Source organism: Haliotis asinina, chromosome 13 (genome assembly GCF_037392515.1).
Source record: "Haliotis asinina isolate JCU_RB_2024 chromosome 13, JCU_Hal_asi_v2, whole genome shotgun sequence".
In the NCBI taxonomy this organism is placed as follows: Eukaryota; Metazoa; Mollusca; class Gastropoda; order Lepetellida; family Haliotidae; genus Haliotis; species Haliotis asinina.
This window is the reverse complement of record NC_090292.1, coordinates 780,092-798,610: the sequence shown is the minus strand read 5'-3', so window position 1 is coordinate 798,610 and position 18,519 is coordinate 780,092. Positions and strand designations below refer to the sequence as shown.

General features: G+C 40.1%; 3 protein-coding genes across 3 annotated transcripts; all 3 read right to left on the bottom strand.

Moving 5' to 3' along the window:
* Positions 1 to 12,985: 12,985 nt before the first annotated feature.
* Positions 12,986 to 14,008, bottom strand: LOC137260307 (putative leucine-rich repeat-containing protein DDB_G0290503). Its single transcript, XM_067797989.1, has one exon. It carries the CDS (start codon positions 14,006 to 14,008, stop codon positions 12,986 to 12,988), a length of 1,023 nt encoding a protein of 340 aa, XP_067654090.1.
* A 3-nt stretch (positions 14,009 to 14,011) lies between these two features.
* On the bottom strand, positions 14,012 to 14,872 carry LOC137260306 (putative leucine-rich repeat-containing protein DDB_G0290503). Its single transcript, XM_067797988.1, has one exon. It carries the CDS (start codon positions 14,870 to 14,872, stop codon positions 14,012 to 14,014), a length of 861 nt encoding a protein of 286 aa, XP_067654089.1.
* Positions 14,873 to 14,875: 3 nt separating this feature from the next.
* Positions 14,876 to 17,848, bottom strand: LOC137260305 (putative leucine-rich repeat-containing protein DDB_G0290503). The gene is made up of 2 exons (XM_067797987.1): positions 17,789 to 17,848; positions 14,876 to 15,838 (listed from the first exon to the last, which is right to left on the bottom strand). The coding sequence occupies exons 1-2, from the start codon at positions 17,846 to 17,848 to the stop codon at positions 14,876 to 14,878; spliced, it is 1,023 nt and encodes a 340-aa protein (XP_067654088.1).
* Between the last annotated feature and the right edge of the window lie 671 nt (positions 17,849 to 18,519).

The window sequence follows — 18,519 nt, the reverse complement described above, 5'->3', positions numbered from 1 at the left end:
ACCCCTCACCTTTTTCGAGGGCCACAAGCTATGTGCCCTGGGATGAAAGTTTTCTGACACTTCCATGGCCTCAAGCGATCCGTATTTATTGAATAATTTTACAGGATTTTCTAAACCCTTCTGGGGTCTGCCTCCGTGTTTTGAAGATTCTGTTCTTGAGTCAGTTTTACTTTGAACAATATTCTTTGAGCTTGTTTTTGATCTAGATTAGTGAGTTGGTTGAGACAAAGATTCTTCTACAGATACAGATGAAGTCTGACTACAGGACTGTGACCCGGCTTTAGATACCACCTGAGTGCTGACGGAAGATGTCAAGGTTTGCGTAGACTGTTCGGGTGCAACAAAGTAAGCATTATTTGTTTTAATCCACGTCAAATCTGTCTGGCAATGTATCGACGAGGTAGTTATTTTTGAGGTATATTCAGAAGTTCTGACAACTGATGCAAATGATTCAGCATGTGCTGCAGATTCCACAAGTTTTTTGGCGTCAGAAAAGCTGATGTTCTGGGTGAATTTAATTTTATTGATTTCCATTTGTTTTTTCCAGACTGGACACTCTTTGGCGAAAGACGAATGATTTCCCGAACAATGTGTACACTTTTTGTGGTCACTGTTACAGTCTTCTGTGACATGAGTATTCTCACCACAGTGGGCGCATGTTATGGGCTTGGTACAAGTGTTAACGCCGTGCCCATACCTTTGACATCTAAAACATCTCAAAGGATTTGGGATGTACACGTCAACTGAAATACTACAGTAACCTGCTTTAACAGACTTCGGAGGATTTGGCGATGAGAAGGCGAACAGAGAAGTATTTGTTTGGACCGTTTCATTGTTTCTGCGGATCGTGAATCTTTTAACATAGATCCCTCCCTGATCTTTCATCTCAGAAGCAATATCTAACTCTGACATATCAGCAAACAATCCATCCCTGTCTCTGATTACGCCTTTACTGGTATTCAGAGTCCTGTGGGCAGTGATAGAGACGGGAATTCCAACAAATACTTCTGTTGACATCAGTTTCGTTGCTTTTCTGTTGCATTCAACCAACAGAGAGCCTGAACGCAAGCGTCTAATGTTTTTAATTTCACCTGCAATGCCATGTATACCCTTGGAAATGGCGAAAGGGTTAAGTTTCAGTGGTGTCTTGTCTACAGTTTCTATAAACAAAAATCGTGGCCAATAGTCGATTGAGTTGGAAGGTCGTTGGTCGTCATCATCGTTGTCAAGTTGACGTTTATTGCGTTTTTGGGGTGTTTGGTATTCCACAGGTAGTACATATGTTTCATCATCCGAGCTCCCCACCCACCACGGAGTATCACAAAGGACAATGCTAAACACAAGCGGGTCTCCAACTTGCAGCACCAAGGATACTCAGATGATATACTCCAGCAGAAAAACCAAAAGATTAATTCTTCCACCAGATTGGACCATGAGCCACCGCCTTCTGGGCATAAGACTCTAGGCAGAATTCATGTAAACAAAATTCAAGTCAAACAATATTCTGAACAAAGGGTGCCAAGACTAAAGTTTAAACAATTACAAATCAAATTTTGTGGAATTACATATAATCTATGCACAGGGCTTGGCATGACCAGCCGATTGGTTGAACTGGGCCCATTCAACCACCCGTCTAGGTGAAGTCAGGGTCAAAGTGGTGTTTTGGGCATTAGGAACACTGGTCCTGCTACCATGCCTTCAACCACCAGGATCCCCTCCTCCGCCGACACAGGGCCGCAACCCACGGAAAACGGGCTGGTGGACCAAATATCCCCCCGGATCCACTACGGGGGTGTCGGCGAGCTCTTGGCCTTACGCAGCACCCACCACGAGGAGGTGGCTCGCCTCGGGTACCTTTATACTAAAAAGTGTGACTGACAAAATACTGCCTTGTGGAACTCCCTGATCCTGATTGTAATGATCAGACAGGGTAGAACCCACACGGACTTGAAATTGTCTGTTATTTAAGAATTTGGCTATGAATTCAGGCAAACGACCTCGCAAACCGAAATCATGCAACTCTCTCAAAATGCCATATTTCCAGGTTGTGCCATATGCCTTCTCAAGATCAAAAAAGATAGACACAGCGTGTTGTTTATTAATCAGAGCGTTTTTCACAAATGATTCTAAACGCACTAAGTGATCGACTGTACTTCTGTTTTTTCCGGAAACCACATTGTATATCTGTGATAAGGTTATTTGTTTCCAAGTACCACACAAGTCGATTATATATCATGCGTTCCATGGTCTTACAAACACAGCAAGTTAATGAAATTGGTCGATAACTGGACGGATCCGTATGATCACGTCCAGGTTTAGGTATGGGTACTACTATAGCCTCACGCCATGAGGAAGGAAATTTCCCGGAAGTCCAAATGTCATCAAAAATTCATAAGAGCGTCCCTAAACAGGATTCTGGTAAGTGCTTCAGGAGTTGATAATGTATGTTATCAGCTCCTGTAGCAGTGTCATGAGCTTGATCAAGAGCAGTATAGAGTTCATGAATAGAAAACGTTTCATTAAAATCTTCCCCATTATCAGAATTGAAATTAATTAATAGTTTTCTTTTCTTGTTGTTTTTGATATTACTGAAATTTAGGTATTTAATTAGAAGAGGAAGAATGTTTAGCGAGAATTTCGCCCAGTTTATTCGCAATATCTGATTTATCAGTAAGTAATTGATCTCCATGTTTAAGATGATGGACAGTAGATTTAGTACCTTTACCTTTCATTTTCTGGACCATGTTCCATACCTTGGACATGGGTGTCCGAGAATTTATTTTGGATGCATAATTTTGCCAAGATTGGCGCTGGTTCTGTTTAAAAAAACGGCTCGCTTTAGCATTTAAAATTTTAAATTTATTTAAATCATGCACCATAGGATGGCGACGGAAATAATGTTCTGTTTTTTTTTCTTGCCTTCCTAGCTTGTTTGCAGTCATCGCTGTACCATGGTTTCCGAACTGCAGAGGACTTTGGTATACACCCATCAGCTATGGAATTCAGTTCATTAGAAAAACATTTAATAGCATCAGTAAAATAACGTCAATAAAACGCTCAGGTTTAAGTTTCTCAGCACACAGTGTTTCATATAAAGCCCAGGTAGCCTTGATGATGGAGGCACATCAGATGGAGTTACAGCTTTTAGTATAGTAGGAAAATGGTCACTTCCACAGAGGTCATCGTTGACCGACCATTCGAATTCATTTAGTAGTTCTGAATTTGTGAGTGACAAGTCGAGAGCAGAATAAGTCCCTGTACCAGGGTGTAAATATGTGTTGGAACCATCATTATAAATACATAAATCATTGTCAGAACAAAAGTCCTCCAACAACTTACCTTTAGTGTTTGTAGATACACTACCCCAGAGTGGGTTGTGTCCATTTAAATCTCCTATTATAATACAGGGCTTCGGGAGTTAGTCATATAGAGCTTGAAGATCAGTTTTGGCAAACGTCAAAGACGGCGAAATATAAAGAGAGCATAGCGTAAACGCTACATGTAAAGTAATTCCGCAACAGCCAGCATATTAGTAATAAGTGAAACAGGGCTTTGAATAACGTTTTGTCTGACTAGAATGGCTGATCCGCCAGTGGCCGTATCACCCGAAGGGGAAAAACAATGATATTCATTCAAATGACGAAGTGTCCCAGTCCACCCAGCTGTCAGTTGGGTACCTCGTTAGAATGAGAGAGCTACACTAAACTCAGTGCGCCTAGTGGCAGCAAGAGTTGTATACTCCCCAGGGAGTTGAGACCGAAATACGATGTGCTGTTGCGATTGACATCCAGCGATCGAGGGAAAAATACCAGCGCCTTGAGCCTTGAGTGTGTGGATATGTGCGCTATATAATATACATATCCACGCACTCAAGGCTCAAGGCGCTAGTATTTTTCCCTCGATCGCTGGATGTCTTCAAGAGACCCGTATTTATTTAACAATTGAATTCTGTTTTGTGACCCTTTTGAAGCTCTGCCACTTTGTTGTTTTGAAGCATCAGGCTTTGGCTTCGGTTTACTTTTCACCGTTTGTTGACTATCAGCTGTCGATTGAGAATTTGAGTGTGACTGAGATGATGATTTGTGATCAGAAGATGACTTTGAGGTACTAGGAAGTGATTCCTCAACTGATCTTCAAGCTTTATATGACCAACTCCCGAAGTTCTGTATTATCTTAGCTATATCGTGACGAGAACATTTAACATTTAAATGGAATGTATGCATATGTTAAACATCTGTCGACAAGGGACAGTAAAATAACTAGAATATCACAGATAAACGTGTAATTAAATATAAAATATTTTAGCTTTAAGGGACAACACAATATAAAAAAGGCCATAGATCGCCAACAGCTGAAGGTAGATCACCATATTAGGGACCAAGGGGAACTTACAGTGCCTTTGCTTCCAGCATAGACCCTAGCTGGATTTACACCATCCCCTCAGTCGCTGACGATTGTAAGAAACTTTAGCCAAAATTGAAATAACGAAAACACCACGTTTAAAAATCCTGGTAAGTTTAAATTTACTTTGAATGTTTCAGGACTTATGTACCCTCTCGGGAGGACAACTTTACAATACTTCAACCCCGTTAGGGGGTACTGCCACTAACAATCTCAGTTACTAATCTAAGCCATTTAATAAATCTAATTCCATTTAAAAAGCAATAATGATAACTGACATTATTAAAAAGATCTTTCATAGTTCGGGATTTGAAATATGTATCCCTTGTGATGGAATATTCAACACAGTCAAGCAAGACATGCTTGACCGTGATTCTTTCATCACAAGGGATACGAAAAGGAGGATCCTCACCTTTAAGCAAATATACATGTGTATATCTTGTGTGGCCAACGTGACATCGTCGCATGATGACCGTCTCAAATCTGGACTGACAACCCAAGTAGGTGTAACCAAAATAGGGTATAGCGTGTAATTTATTTAAACCTACTTGCATCAGATCACGGATATACGTTCTAATGCAAGCTTTGTAATCTGAATATGGAATAAGAAGTGGTGTCACAGATTTGTTGAGTGCTGCTTTTGCTGCAAGATCGGCCATCGTATTCCCAGAAATACCAACGTAATCAACAACAGGCGATGTCACATTGACCAGTAGCAAGATCATTATATAATTCAATAATTTCAATTAAAAGTGGATGTTTACATCATAAATTTTTAATCGCCTGAAGATAAGAAAGAGAGTCTGAATAGATTATATATTGTTTACTCTTAGGGTGTCTTTGAATATATTTAAGAGCTGAACAGAACAGAATCTAACAGTTTTAGGTTCCACCATAGACCATGGAGCCATAATCAAGTTTGAAACGAACCAGTGATCGATACAGATGGAGGAGGGTAGCTTGATCACCTCCCCGTTTAGAATTTGAAACCACTTTCCACAAGTGCTTTCAGGCATTTAGTTTTAAGGGATTCAATATGCGGTAAAACGTTAAGTGTGAATCAAAGATTAGACCCAAGAACTTAGCTTCCTTAACAACTTAAATTGGTATGCCATCTAGAGATAGTTCAGGGTCTTTATGTGGTTTGTATTTACGACAAACATGTATGCAGTTAGTTTTCGATTTAGAAAATTTAAAGTCGCTTTCAACTACATTTGCCGTTCAGTGGTATGCATATTTATACCACGACAATAAATATTAAAATCATCCACAAACAACGATCCATCAGGTTCTTGAGAGGCATTTAGAAGTCGGTATTCTTATATACGACAAAATGTTATGGATGTCAGATGATCATCTGCTAATCCACTATTACATCCCACCCTTAGTATCTTAGCTCTTGTGAATTGTTAGTCTGTCATCACCACCACCACCCCTCCACTATTGTACACCAATCAATACATTGGCTTCTCTTGATTAATCCATTGTAACACCACACCAGCTTTTGTATATTTTAATCCTCTTTGTCATCTGCTATGTTTCAAGTGTATACACATGCTTAAATCACCTCTCTGACTTCATGTACAGTACCAGTATATATATCCTGTTTAACTGTTAGCATCCCCCTGATGAAGGGCCAAGGAATAGCCCAGAAACATCGTGAAAACAATAAAGAAGAAGTTGACATCCATAACATTGTGTTGTATACAACGATCCATCAATTGAATCATTTAAAACTTTTGATAACTATTTCTCTTTATACTAAAAATTGTGACAGACAAAATACTGCCTTGTGGAACACCCTGATCCTGATTGTAATGATCAGACAGGGTAGAACCAGCGCGGACTTGACATTGTCTGTTATTTAAAAAGTTGGTTTCTTCTCAGTTTCAGTGTTCCGGGAACCAGTTTATTTTCGTTCTGCCCTTTTCCTTGCCTTTCTAGCTTGTTTGCATTCATCGTTGAACCGTGGTTTCCGGATATGTGAAACTACTGAGGACTTTGGTATACACTCATCAGCTACGTACTTCAGTTCATCAAAAAAGCATTTGATAGTGTCAGGAACATCGATCAATACAATGTTCAGATTTAAGTTTGTCAAGACACAGTTTTTCATATAAATGCCAGTTAGCCTTTGCAAAATTCCATCTTGATGATGGAGGAACATCAGATGGGGTTGCAGGTTTCAATATAGTAGCAAAATGGTCGCTTCCACAAAAGTCATCATGGACTGACCAGTCAAAGTCATTTAGTAAGCTGGAGTCAGCTATTGACAAATCAAGAGCTGAATATGTATTACAATGGACGAAGAAACTATTTCTTCGTGGCATTCATTGGGGATCTACCCCTTGCCTTTCTCGAGGGCGACATGCTATGTGCCCTGTGGTGAGTGATTTCCTTCACAATTGGTACACTTTTTGAAGGTGCTGTTGCAGTCATCCGTCGTGTGAGTTTTCTCACTACAGTGAGCACATATAACAGATGTTTACATGTATTGACACCATGGACGTATCTTTGGCATTTAAAGCATCTTAAAGGATTAGGAATGTAAGTATCCACACTGATGTTACAGTAGCCAGCCTTTATTGATTTTGGAGCAACAGGACACGAAAAGGAAAACAGGTATGTGTTTATTTGAAGGGTTTCATTATTTCTACGAGTCGTGAATCGCTTAACATAAGTGACTCCGTGATCCTGTCACGATATCTAATTCTGTCATGTCAGCATACAAGTGATCACGGTCTCACACTATTCCTTTACTATTGTTCAAGGTTCTGTGTGCTGAGACCGACACAGGAACGTTAACAAACGATTCAGTCGCCATCATGTTCGTGGCTTGCTGCCGTTTACTACATTCAACAAGTAAAGCACCTGAACGCAAACGTCTGATGTTTTTGACTTCACCCGCAATTTCTTGTGTTCCCTTAGATACCGCAAAAGGATATAATTTCAGTGGTGTCTCAATTACGATAAATCGTGGCCAGTAGTCAATTGATTTAGTGGATCTATGTTCAGTATTATCAGGACCAATGTCAAGTGGACGTTTCGTCTTTTTAGTAGGGTTTTAATATTCCATGGTTAGTATTTATTGATCCATCATCCGAGCTCCCCACCCACCACGGAGTATCACAAGGACAATGCTATAAACAAGCGGATCTCCAGCTTGCAGCACCAAGGATACCCGGATGATATACTCCAGCAGAAGAATTACAAGTATAATCATTCCACCAGATTGGCCCATGGGCCACCGTCTTCTGGGGATACGACTCTAGGCAAAACATACATACAATAATGCATTTGAAATAACAATCTCAAAATAGTACCGCCAAGCATGAACAATCAAATGAACACTTTTATACATTTCGAGCATTACATAGTTGTAGCTCAGGGCTTGGCGTGACCAACCGATTGATAGAACTTCTACCACCCGTCTAGGTCAAGTAAGGTCTCCTACTGCCCTTAACCACCAAACTACCGTCCTCCACCGACACGGGACGCAACTCACGGCACACAGGTTGCCCAATTCGGTCGCTCCTTGTGACCAGCAATGGGGTGCTATGGACCTATTTGACCTGGGGGATTGGCGAGCTCTTAGCGTTACCCAGCACCCACCATGAGGAGGTGGCTCGCCACGGGTGCCTATTTACAATTAATTTAACAAATCAATTCTTTCAAAAATGCAATAATTAAATGGGAACTGATATTAGTGAGGAGATCCTTCATAGTACCTTCTTCTTTCATCACATGGGATGCAAAATGGAGGATTCACACCTTTCAGTGGGTATTCATGTGTATATCTGGTTTGACCAATACGACATCGTCGCATAATGACCTCTTCAAATCTGGACTGACAACCCAAGTCAATGTATGGTTTTACTGCAAGTAATTTATTGATGCTTACTTGGGTGTCCCACTTCTTCTGCTTTAGATAACGGATATAAGATCTGATGACATCTTTGTAATCAGAGTATGGAATAAAAAGTGGTGTCACAGATTTGTTGAGTGTTGCCTTGACAGCGAGATCGGCCATCGCATCAACAGAAATACCAACGTGGCTGGATAACCAACAAAAGACGATGTCGCACTGGCCAGTAGTAAGATCTTTATACAATTCAATAATTTCTATTAAAAGTAGAAGTTTACATCATACATTTTTGAAGGCCTGAAGGCAAGAAAGAGACTCTTAATAGATTAAATATTGTTTGTGTTTAGGGTCTGTTTGAATATATTTAAGGGCTGTTAATATAGCGTTTGCCTTAGCGGTAAAAATAGTGCAGTTATCTGGTAATCTAGAAGATATTGTTCTGGATCCAGTGACAGTGGCACAAGCTGCGGCACCACCATCATTGGACGCATCTGTAAATAAGGATTTATATGTACTAGACTTACTTTTTAATTGATCGCATTCCTGATTATATTTAAATTCGTTAGTTTCTGATTTTTTAAATGTAGTCAATGTTAGGTCAACCTGTGGCCTAACTAATTACCAGGGAGGAGAAGAAAGAGGTCGGAAAGGAGCTATATTTTCCAGCTCAATGCCAGCAGCAGCAATAAATGACTTTATTATGAGCCCGAGAGACGGCTTTTGTTATACGAATCCCCATGGAGAGGATTGAAGACACAGGTATATACGGGCTTGGATTCGTCAGAGTATAGCCTTGTGATACATTGAAAACACAGTTATATGCAGGGTTAGATTCGTGAGAGTATAGCTTTTTTATATATTGTAAAGATAATTTTATTCGGCGTTGTGTAAGAGATGGTTCATCTGCCTCGACGTAGAAACTGTAAACAGTAGAGGTTCTAAAGGACCCGAGACAAAGTCTTAGACCTTGGTGGTGAACAGAATGTAACAGCTTTTGGTTGCTGTTGCAGGCGCCACCATAGACGAAATAGCCATAATCGAGTTTAGAATGGACCAGTGATCGATACAAATGGAGGAGGGTAGCTGGATCACCTTCCCGTTTAGAATTTGAAACAACATTTAACAAATCGAGTGCCTTCAGGCATATAGATTTAAGGGATTTAACATGTGGGAGAAACGTTAAGTGCGAGTCAAAGAAAATTAATCCCAAGAACCTTGCCTCCTTGACAACTTTGATGGGAGTGCCATCTAGTGATAGTTCAGGGTCTTTATGTGGCTTTTATTTACGACAACATATATGCAGTTTGTTTTCGATTCAGAAAATTTAAAGCCGTTTTCAAGACACCATTTATTAATCTTGTTTAAACACAACAGCAGTTGCCGTTCAATAGTGTCCATATTTTTACCACGACAAGAAATATTAAATCATTCACAAATAACGATATATCTATTGAATCGTTTAAAACTTTTGATAAACTATTTATTTTTATACTAAAAAGTGTGACAGACAGAATACTGCCTTGTGGAACACCCTGATCCTGATTGTAATGATCAGACAGTCTACTTGAAATTTAAAATCATTTAAAAAGTTGGCTATAAACTGAGACAAACGACCTCGCAAAGCGACGTCACGTAAATCTCTTAAAATGCCATATTTCCAGGTTGTGTCGTATCCTTTTTCAAGATCAAAAAGATAGACACAGCGTGCTGTTTATTAATTAGAGCGTTTTTGACAAATGATTCCAAACGCACAAGGTGATCGACAGTACTTCTGTTTTACGGAAACCACACTGTAGATAATTATGAGATGGTTTGTTTCCAAATACCAAACAAGTCGATTATTTATCATGCGTTCCATGGTCTTGCAAACACAGCTAGTTAATGAAATAGGTCGATAACTGGACGGATCCGTATGATCACGTCCAGGTTTAGGTATTAGTACTACTATAGCCTCACGCCATGAGGGGGGAAAATTACCCGATGTCCAAATATCATCAAAAATATTTAAAAGTGCTTTAGGAGCTGATAACGTGTTATAACGTATGTTATCAGTCCATGTAGCAATATCGTAGGTTTGTTCAAGGGCGGTGTGGAGCTCATGAATAGAAAATACTTCATTATAATCTTTCCCATTGTCGGCATTGAAATTAATAGTTTTCTTTTCTACTTGTTTTTGATATTGTTGGACTTTTGGCACATACTTGGAAGAGGAAGAGGGATTAGCAAGAGTTTTACCCAGTTTGTTTGCAATATCTGATTTATCGGTTAGTAATTGATCTCCATGTTTAAGAATCCGATGATGGACACTAGATTCAGTACCTTTACCTATAATTTTCTGGACAATGTTCCATACCTTGGACATGGGTGTCCGAGAATGTAATTTGGATACATGATTTTGCCAAGACTGGTGCTTATTCTGTTTAAAGGTACGCCGCGCTTTAGCATTAAAAAATTTAAATTTATTTAAATAATGCACCACAGGATGGCGACGGAAATAATGTTCCGCTTTTTTCCTTGCCTTCCAAGTTTGTTTGCAGTCATCGTTGAACACCGTGTTTTCCTCATATGTGGAACTGCAGAGGACTTTGGTATACACTCATCAACCATGGAATCTAGTTCATCCGAAAAGCATTTAGTAACATCAGGAACGTCAATAAATAGTTCACGTTTACGTTTTGCAGCACACAGTGTTTCATACAGAATCCAGTTAGCCTTTTTAAAATTCCGCCTTGATGATGGAGGAACATCATATGGAGTTACAGGGTTTATTATAGTAGGGAAATGGTCCCTTCCACGAAGGCCATCCTGGACTGACCATTCAAATTCTTTCAGTAGTTTTCAGTTGGTGACTGATGAGTCGAGATGCAGAGTAGGATCCTGTACCAGGGTGTAAACATGCGCTGGAACCATCATTACAAGTACAGAAATCATTATCCACAAAAATCCTCCAGTCGGAGGATACATCATGATCCGGGGATGCTGCTGACTGAATGTGAAGTGATTCTGCAGTTTGAATAGATATAGCAGGTGAGAGAAGTTGAGGGGAATCCTAGTTCACGCAAGTCAAGTTTGCCTGTCAGCCTGCATATAATTTCGTTGTTGATGATGCTGCTTCTGGGTTTGGTCTGGCAACGGAAGCATAGCTTCCTGCTTGTACTGAGCTCTGGACCATTTTTTTACATCTGCAAAAACTGACGTTTTGTGCAAACTTTATTCTATTAATAGCCATTTGCTGTTTCCAGGCAGGACATTCGTAAGAGAAAGATGGGTGATCCCCTGCGCAGTTTGTCCACTATTTAACATGGCTGTCACAATCTTCTGTTGTGTGTGGGTTTTTTTCACTGCAATGAAAACTACAACAGACAATGTGCACGTATTTACACCATGACAGACCTACATTGAGATTACAGTAGCCTGCCTTGAGTGACTTTCGAGCAGTAGGTGAAGGGAAGGAAAACAGATATGTGTTGGTTTTATGGTTGTGTTGTTTTTACGGGTTCAGAAGCGTTTGACATATAGCACACCCTAGGCCTGATCTCTCATCTCGGAAATGATATCAAGGTCAGGCATGTCTGCACACGATCTCGCACTATTCCCTTACTAGTGTTTAGTGTTTTGTGGGCCGCGAATAAGAAGTGGTGTCACAGATTTATTGATTGCTGCCTTGGCAAAAAGATCGGCCATTGTTTTCCCCAAAATGCCAACGTGGCTGGATAACCAACAGAGGACGGTGTCCTATTGGCCAGCACCAAGATGATTGTACCATTCAATAATTTAAATTAAATGTGGATGTTTGTACGAAAGGTTATTTATATCCCTGAAGGCAGGAAAGAAAGTCTCAAAAATGATATATTGTTTATATTGAGGGTGTCGATGACTATATTTAAGAATTGTTAATATGGCCCTAGCTTCTGCTTTGAACATAAAGCTGTTTTTTGGTGTATAAACCTTCATAGAGGAGATTGAAGACACAGTTAAAAGCACGGTTATACTTGTTACAAATTATTTTTTTGATAAATTGTAAAGATAATTTTATACGGCGTTGTGGAAAAGAGGGTTCATACGCCTCTATGTAGATACTGGAAACGGTAGAAGTTCTACAGGACCCAAGACATAGTCTTATACCTAGATGATGGACAGAATCTAATAGTTTTAAGTTGTTGTTGCAGGCTCCACCATATACTGTTACGAGAGTCTATTTTCTGTGATTTTTACTGTTATTCCTTTTATAATTTGTTTATTTACCTAAGCATTTACAAGGTTGGGCAAGGCGGAGTGGTTAAGAGAATAAAGCATTGCAATTTGATCAAGTATTGTTAAAATAATCAATTAGAGTTAGTCATCGGTAGAGGTATACTTTCTTAAAATTCAGTGATCGAGTTCCTTTTGTATGAACTAGCTTGTCTTGTTATGTATACTATCCAAGTGATCGAGCTCATTCTGTATGAACTGGCTTGTCTTGTCAAGTATACTATCCAAGTGACCGAGCTCATTCTGTATGAACTGGCTTGTCTTGTCAAGTATACTATCCAAGTGACCGAGCTCATTCTGTATGAACTGGCTTGTCTTGTTATGTATACTATCCAAGTGATCGAGCTCATTCTGTATGAACTGGCTTGTCTTGTCAAGTATACTATCCAAGTGACCGAGCTCATTCTGTATGAACTGGCTTGTCTTGTCATGTATACTATCCAAGTGATCGAGTTCCTTTTGTATGAACTAGCTTGTCTTGTTATGTATACTATCCAAGTGATCGAGCTCATTCTGTATGAACTGGCTTGTCTTGTCAAGTATACTATCCAAGTGACCGAGCTCATTCTGTATGAACTGGCTTGTCTTGTCAAGTATACTATCCAAGTGATGGAGCTCATTCTGTATGAACTGGCTTGTCTTGTCAAGTATACTATCCAAGTGACCGAGCTCATTCTGTATGAACTGGCTTGTCTTGTTATGTATACTATCCAAGTGATCGAGCTCATTCTGTATGAACTGGCTTGTCTTGTCAAGTATACTATCCAAGTGACCGAGCTCATTCTGTATGAACTGGCTTGTCTTGTCAAGTATACTATCCAAGTGATCGAGCTCATTCTGTATGAACTGGCTTGTCTTGTCAAGTATACTATCCAAGTGATCGAGCTCATTTTGTATGAACTGGCTTGTCTTGTCAAGTATACTATCCAAGTGACCGAGCTCATTCTGTATGAACTGGCTTGTCTTGTTATGTATACTATCCAAGTGACCGAGCTCATTCTGTATGAACTGGCTTGTCTTGTCAAGTATACTATCCAAGTGATCGAGCTCATTCTGTATGAACTGGCTTGTCTTGTCAAGTATACTATCCAAGTGACCGAGCTCATTCTGTATGAACTGGCTTGTCTTGTCAAGTATACTATCCAAGTGACCGAGCTCATTCTGTATGAACTGGCTTGTCTTGTCAAGTATACTATCCAAGTGACCGAGCTCATTCTGTATGAACTGGCTTGTCTTGTCAAGTATACTATCCAAGTGATCGAGCTCATTCTGTATGAACTGGCTTGTCTTGTCAAGTATACTATCCAAGTGACCGAGCTCATTCTGTATGAACTGGCTTGTCTTGTTATGTATACTATCCAAGTGATCGAGCTCATTCTGTATGAACTGGCTTGTCTTGTCAAGTATACTATCCAAGTGACCGAGCTCATTCTGTATGAACTGGCTTGTCTTGTCATGTATACTCTCCAAGTGATCGAGTTCCTTTTGCATGAACTAGCTTGTCTTGTTATGTATACTATCCAAGTGATGGAGCTCATTCTGTATGAACTGGCTTGTCTTGTCAAGTATACTATCCAAGTGACCGAGCTCATTCTGTATGAACTGGCTTGTCTTGTCAAGTATACTATCCAAGTGACCGAGCTCATTCTGTATGAACTGGCTTGTCTTGTTATGTATACTATCCAAGTGATCGAGCTCATTCTGTATGAACTGGCTTGTCTTGTCAAGTATACTATCCAAGTGACCGAGCTCATTCTGTATGAACTGGCTTGTCTTGTTATGTATACTATCCAAGTGATCGAGCTCATTCTGTATGAACTGGCTTGTCTTGTCAAGTATACTATCCAAGTGACCGAGCTCATTCTGTATGAACTGGCTTGTCTTGTCAAGTATACTATCCAAGTGATCGAGCTCATTCTGTATGAACTGGCTTGTCTTGTCAAGTATACTATCCAAGTGATCGAGCTCATTTTGTATGAACTGGCTTGTCTTGTCAAGTATACTATCCAAGTGACCGAGCTCATTCTGTATGAACTGGCTTGTCTTGTTATGTATACTATCCAAGTGACCGAGCTCATTCTGTATGAACTGGCTTGTCTTGTCAAGTATACTATCCAAGTGATCGAGCTCATTCTGTATGAACTGGCTTGTCTTGTCAAGTATACTATCCAAGTGACCGAGCTCATTCTGTATGAACTGGCTTGTCTTGTTATGTATACTATCCAAGTGATCGAGCTCATTCTGTATGAACTGGCTTGTCTTGTCAAGTATACTATCCAAGTGACCGAGCTCATTCTGTATGAACTGGCTTGTCTTGTCATGTATACTCTCCAAGTGATCGAGTTCCTTTTGCATGAACTAGCTTGTCTTGTTATGTATACTATCCAAGTGATGGAGCTCATTCTGTATGAACTGGCTTGTCTTGTCAAGTATACTATCCAAGTGACCGAGCTCATTCTGTATGAACTGGCTTGTCTTGTCAAGTATACTATCCAAGTGACCGAGCTCATTCTGTATGAACTGGCTTGTCTTGTTATGTATACTATCCAAGTGATCGAGCTCATTCTGTATGAACTGGCTTGTCTTGTCAAGTATACTATCCAAGTGACCGAGCTCATTCTGTATGAACTGGTTTGTCTTGTCAAGTATACTATCCAAGTGATCGAGCTCATTCTGTATGAACTGGCTTGTCTTGTCAAGTATACTATCCAAGTGATCGAGCTCATTCTGTATGAACTGGCTTGTCTTGTCAAGTATACTATCCAAGTGATCGAGCTCATTCTGTATGAACTGGCTTGTCTTGTCAAGTATACTATCCAAGTGACCGAGCTCATTCTGTATGAACTGGCTTGTCTTGTCAAGTATACTATCCAAGTGACCGAGCTCATTCTGTATGAACTGGCTTGTCTTGTCAAGTATACTATCCAAGTGATCGAGCTCATTCTGTATGAACTGGCTTGTCTTGTCAAGTATACTATCCAAGTGATCGAACTCATTCTGTATGAACTGGCTTGTCTTGTCAAGTATACTATCCAAGTGATCGAGCTCATTCTGTATGAACTGGCTTGTCTTCTCATGTATATTATCCAAGTGATGGAGCTCATTCTGTATGAACTGGGTTGTCTTGTCAAGTATACTATCCAAGTGACCGAGCTCATTCTGTATGAACTGGCTTGTCTTGTCAAGTATACTATCCAAGTGATCGAGCTCATTTTGTATGAACTGGCTTGTCTTGTCAAGTATACTATCCAAGTGATCGAGCTCATTCTGTATGAACTGGCTTGTCTTGTCAAGTATACTATCCAAGTGACCGAGCTCATTCTGTATGAACTGGCTTGTCTTGTCATGTATACTATACAAGTGATCGAGTTCCTTTTGTATGAACTAGCTTGTCTTGTTATGTATACTATCCAAGTGATCGAGCTCATTCTGTATGAACTGGCTTGTCTTGTCAAGTATACTATCCAAGTGACCGAGCTCATTCTGTATGAACTGGCTTGTCTTGTCAAGTATACTATCCAAGTGACCGAGCTCATTCTGTATGAACTGGCTTGTCTTGTTATGTATACTATCCAAGTGATCGAGCTCATTCTGTATGAACTGGCTTGTCTTGTCAAGTATACTATCCAAGTGACCGAGCTCATTCTGTATGAACTGGCTTGTCTTGTCAAGTATACTATCCAAGTGATCGAGCTCATTTTGTATGAACTGGCTTGTCTTGTCAAGTATACTATCCAAGTGATCGAGCTCATTTTGTATGAACTGGCTTGTCTTGTCAAGTATACTATCGAAGTGACCGAGCTCATTCTGTATGAGCTGGCTTGTCTTGTCAAGTATACTATCCAAGTGATCGAGCTCCTTTTGTATGAACTAGCTTGTCTTGTTATGTATACTATCCAAGTGATCGAGCTCATTCTGTATGAACTCGCTTGTCTTGTCAAGTATACTATCCAAGTGATTGAGCTCATTCTGTTTGAACTGGCTTGTCTTCTCAAGTATACTATCCAAGTGATCGAGCTCCTTTTGTATGAACTGGTTTGTCTTGTCAAGTATACTATCCAAGTGATCGAGCTCATTCTGTATGAACTGGCTTGTCTTGTCAAGTATACTATCCAAGTGATGGAGCTCATTCTGTGTGAACTGGCTTGTCTTGTCATGTATACTATCCAAGTGATCGAGCTCATTCTGTATGAACTGGCTTGTCTTGTCATATATACTATCCAAGTGACCGAGCTCATTCTGTATGAACTGGCTTGTCTTGTCAAGTATACAATCCAAGTGACCGAGCTCATTCTGTATGAACTGGCTTGTCTTGTCAAGTATACTATCCAAGTGACCGAGCTCCTGTATGAACTGACTTGTCTTGTCAAGTATACTATCCAAGTGGCCGAACTCATTCTGTATGAACTGGCTTGTCTTGTCATATATACTATCCAAGTGATCGAGCTCCTTTTGTATGAACTAGCTTGTCTTGTTATGTATACTATCCAAGTGACCGAGCTCATTCTGTATGAACTGGCTTGTCTTGTCAAGTATACTATCCAAGTGATCGAGATCATTCTGTATGAACTGGCTTGTCTTGTGAAGTATACTATCCAAGTGATCGAGCTCCTTTTGTATGAACTGGCTTGTCTTGTCAAGTAGACTATCCAAGTGATCGAGCTCATTCTGTATGAACTGGCTTGTCTTGTCATGTATACTATCCAAGTGACCGAGCTCATTCTGTATAAACTGGCTTGTCTTGTCATGTATACTATCCAAGTGATCGAGCTCCTGTATGAACTGGCTTGTCTTGTCATGTATACTATCCAAGTGATCGAGCTCATTCTGTATGAACTGGCTTGTCTTGTCAAGTATACTATCCAAGTGATGGAGCTCATTCGTCGGGTCACAATGTTTAGAGTTTGAGTGATAGTTGTTGTGGGCCACGTTTCGTATTGTAGTGGCGCGGTGGCAGCGATGACTAGAATCCTCTTTTAACGAATCTTTTGGTGACGTCAAACAGGTCAGATTGCCATACTGAATCTAGATAACGCCTTGAATTCATCGCATTCAGATAACCGTGACTAGCTCCCAAACAGAAACAATTAATTCTTTCGGAAACTGACGACAAAATTTACTATATACCATACCATTTACTATATACTATCTTTGGACACCAAATTCGCTCTTTTCCTCGCCAAAGGTGTGACGAAGGAAAAGAAGGGGAAAAACACCTTTGAGGAGCTATGTTGACGACAATGAGGATGTCGAAGTGGCTACTAGACTCACCCCGAAGGTGAACCAGTTGGAGTTGACGCTCGGGCAAATTGCAAATTTCTGCCCCGTCATTCCTCGCAACACACACAAAAAAAATTAAGCACCTAGTTGAACTTTATAAGGTAAGCCATATGTTTACACTTTGGGTTCCAAACTAGAGCTCATTTCATCGATTTTGTCGATTTCAAACTTGAGTGTGATGAACGACCAGAAGATTTTTACCAACGTTTAGGGGCGTTTACAGAAGACAACTTGTTAAGCATGAAGGTGGAATGATTCGTCATGGACAACTCTCTGATGAAGATGAAGAATTGTCCCCTTGCTTAGAACATTTATCAGTCTAACATGGCTGACACCTATTCACCAAGATTTACCAATACCTGTAAAGCAAAGATATACAACTGATCTTCGTACAAGAACCATTTTCTCTTTGAAACCGGAGATATCTCAAGCCCTTGACTCACTCCTTGTGGAGATTCGCACGTCTGAGGATGCACAAGTCAACTACACATCAGCGCTCAGTGACAGAAGTAAAAATATGCTCTGCCCTCTTTCATCGGCTGCAGGTCGTCCTGAGAAAGGTCACTTCCTTAGCCACTGCAGACTTCACTCTAAAAAGGACAAGAAGTATATTTATAGCAAGACAGATTGCCAACATACGTGACGATGATGAAGTGAGTGAGGGAGTGAGTTAGAATTTATAGTCACATCGGCAATATTACAGCCATATCGTGACGAGAACA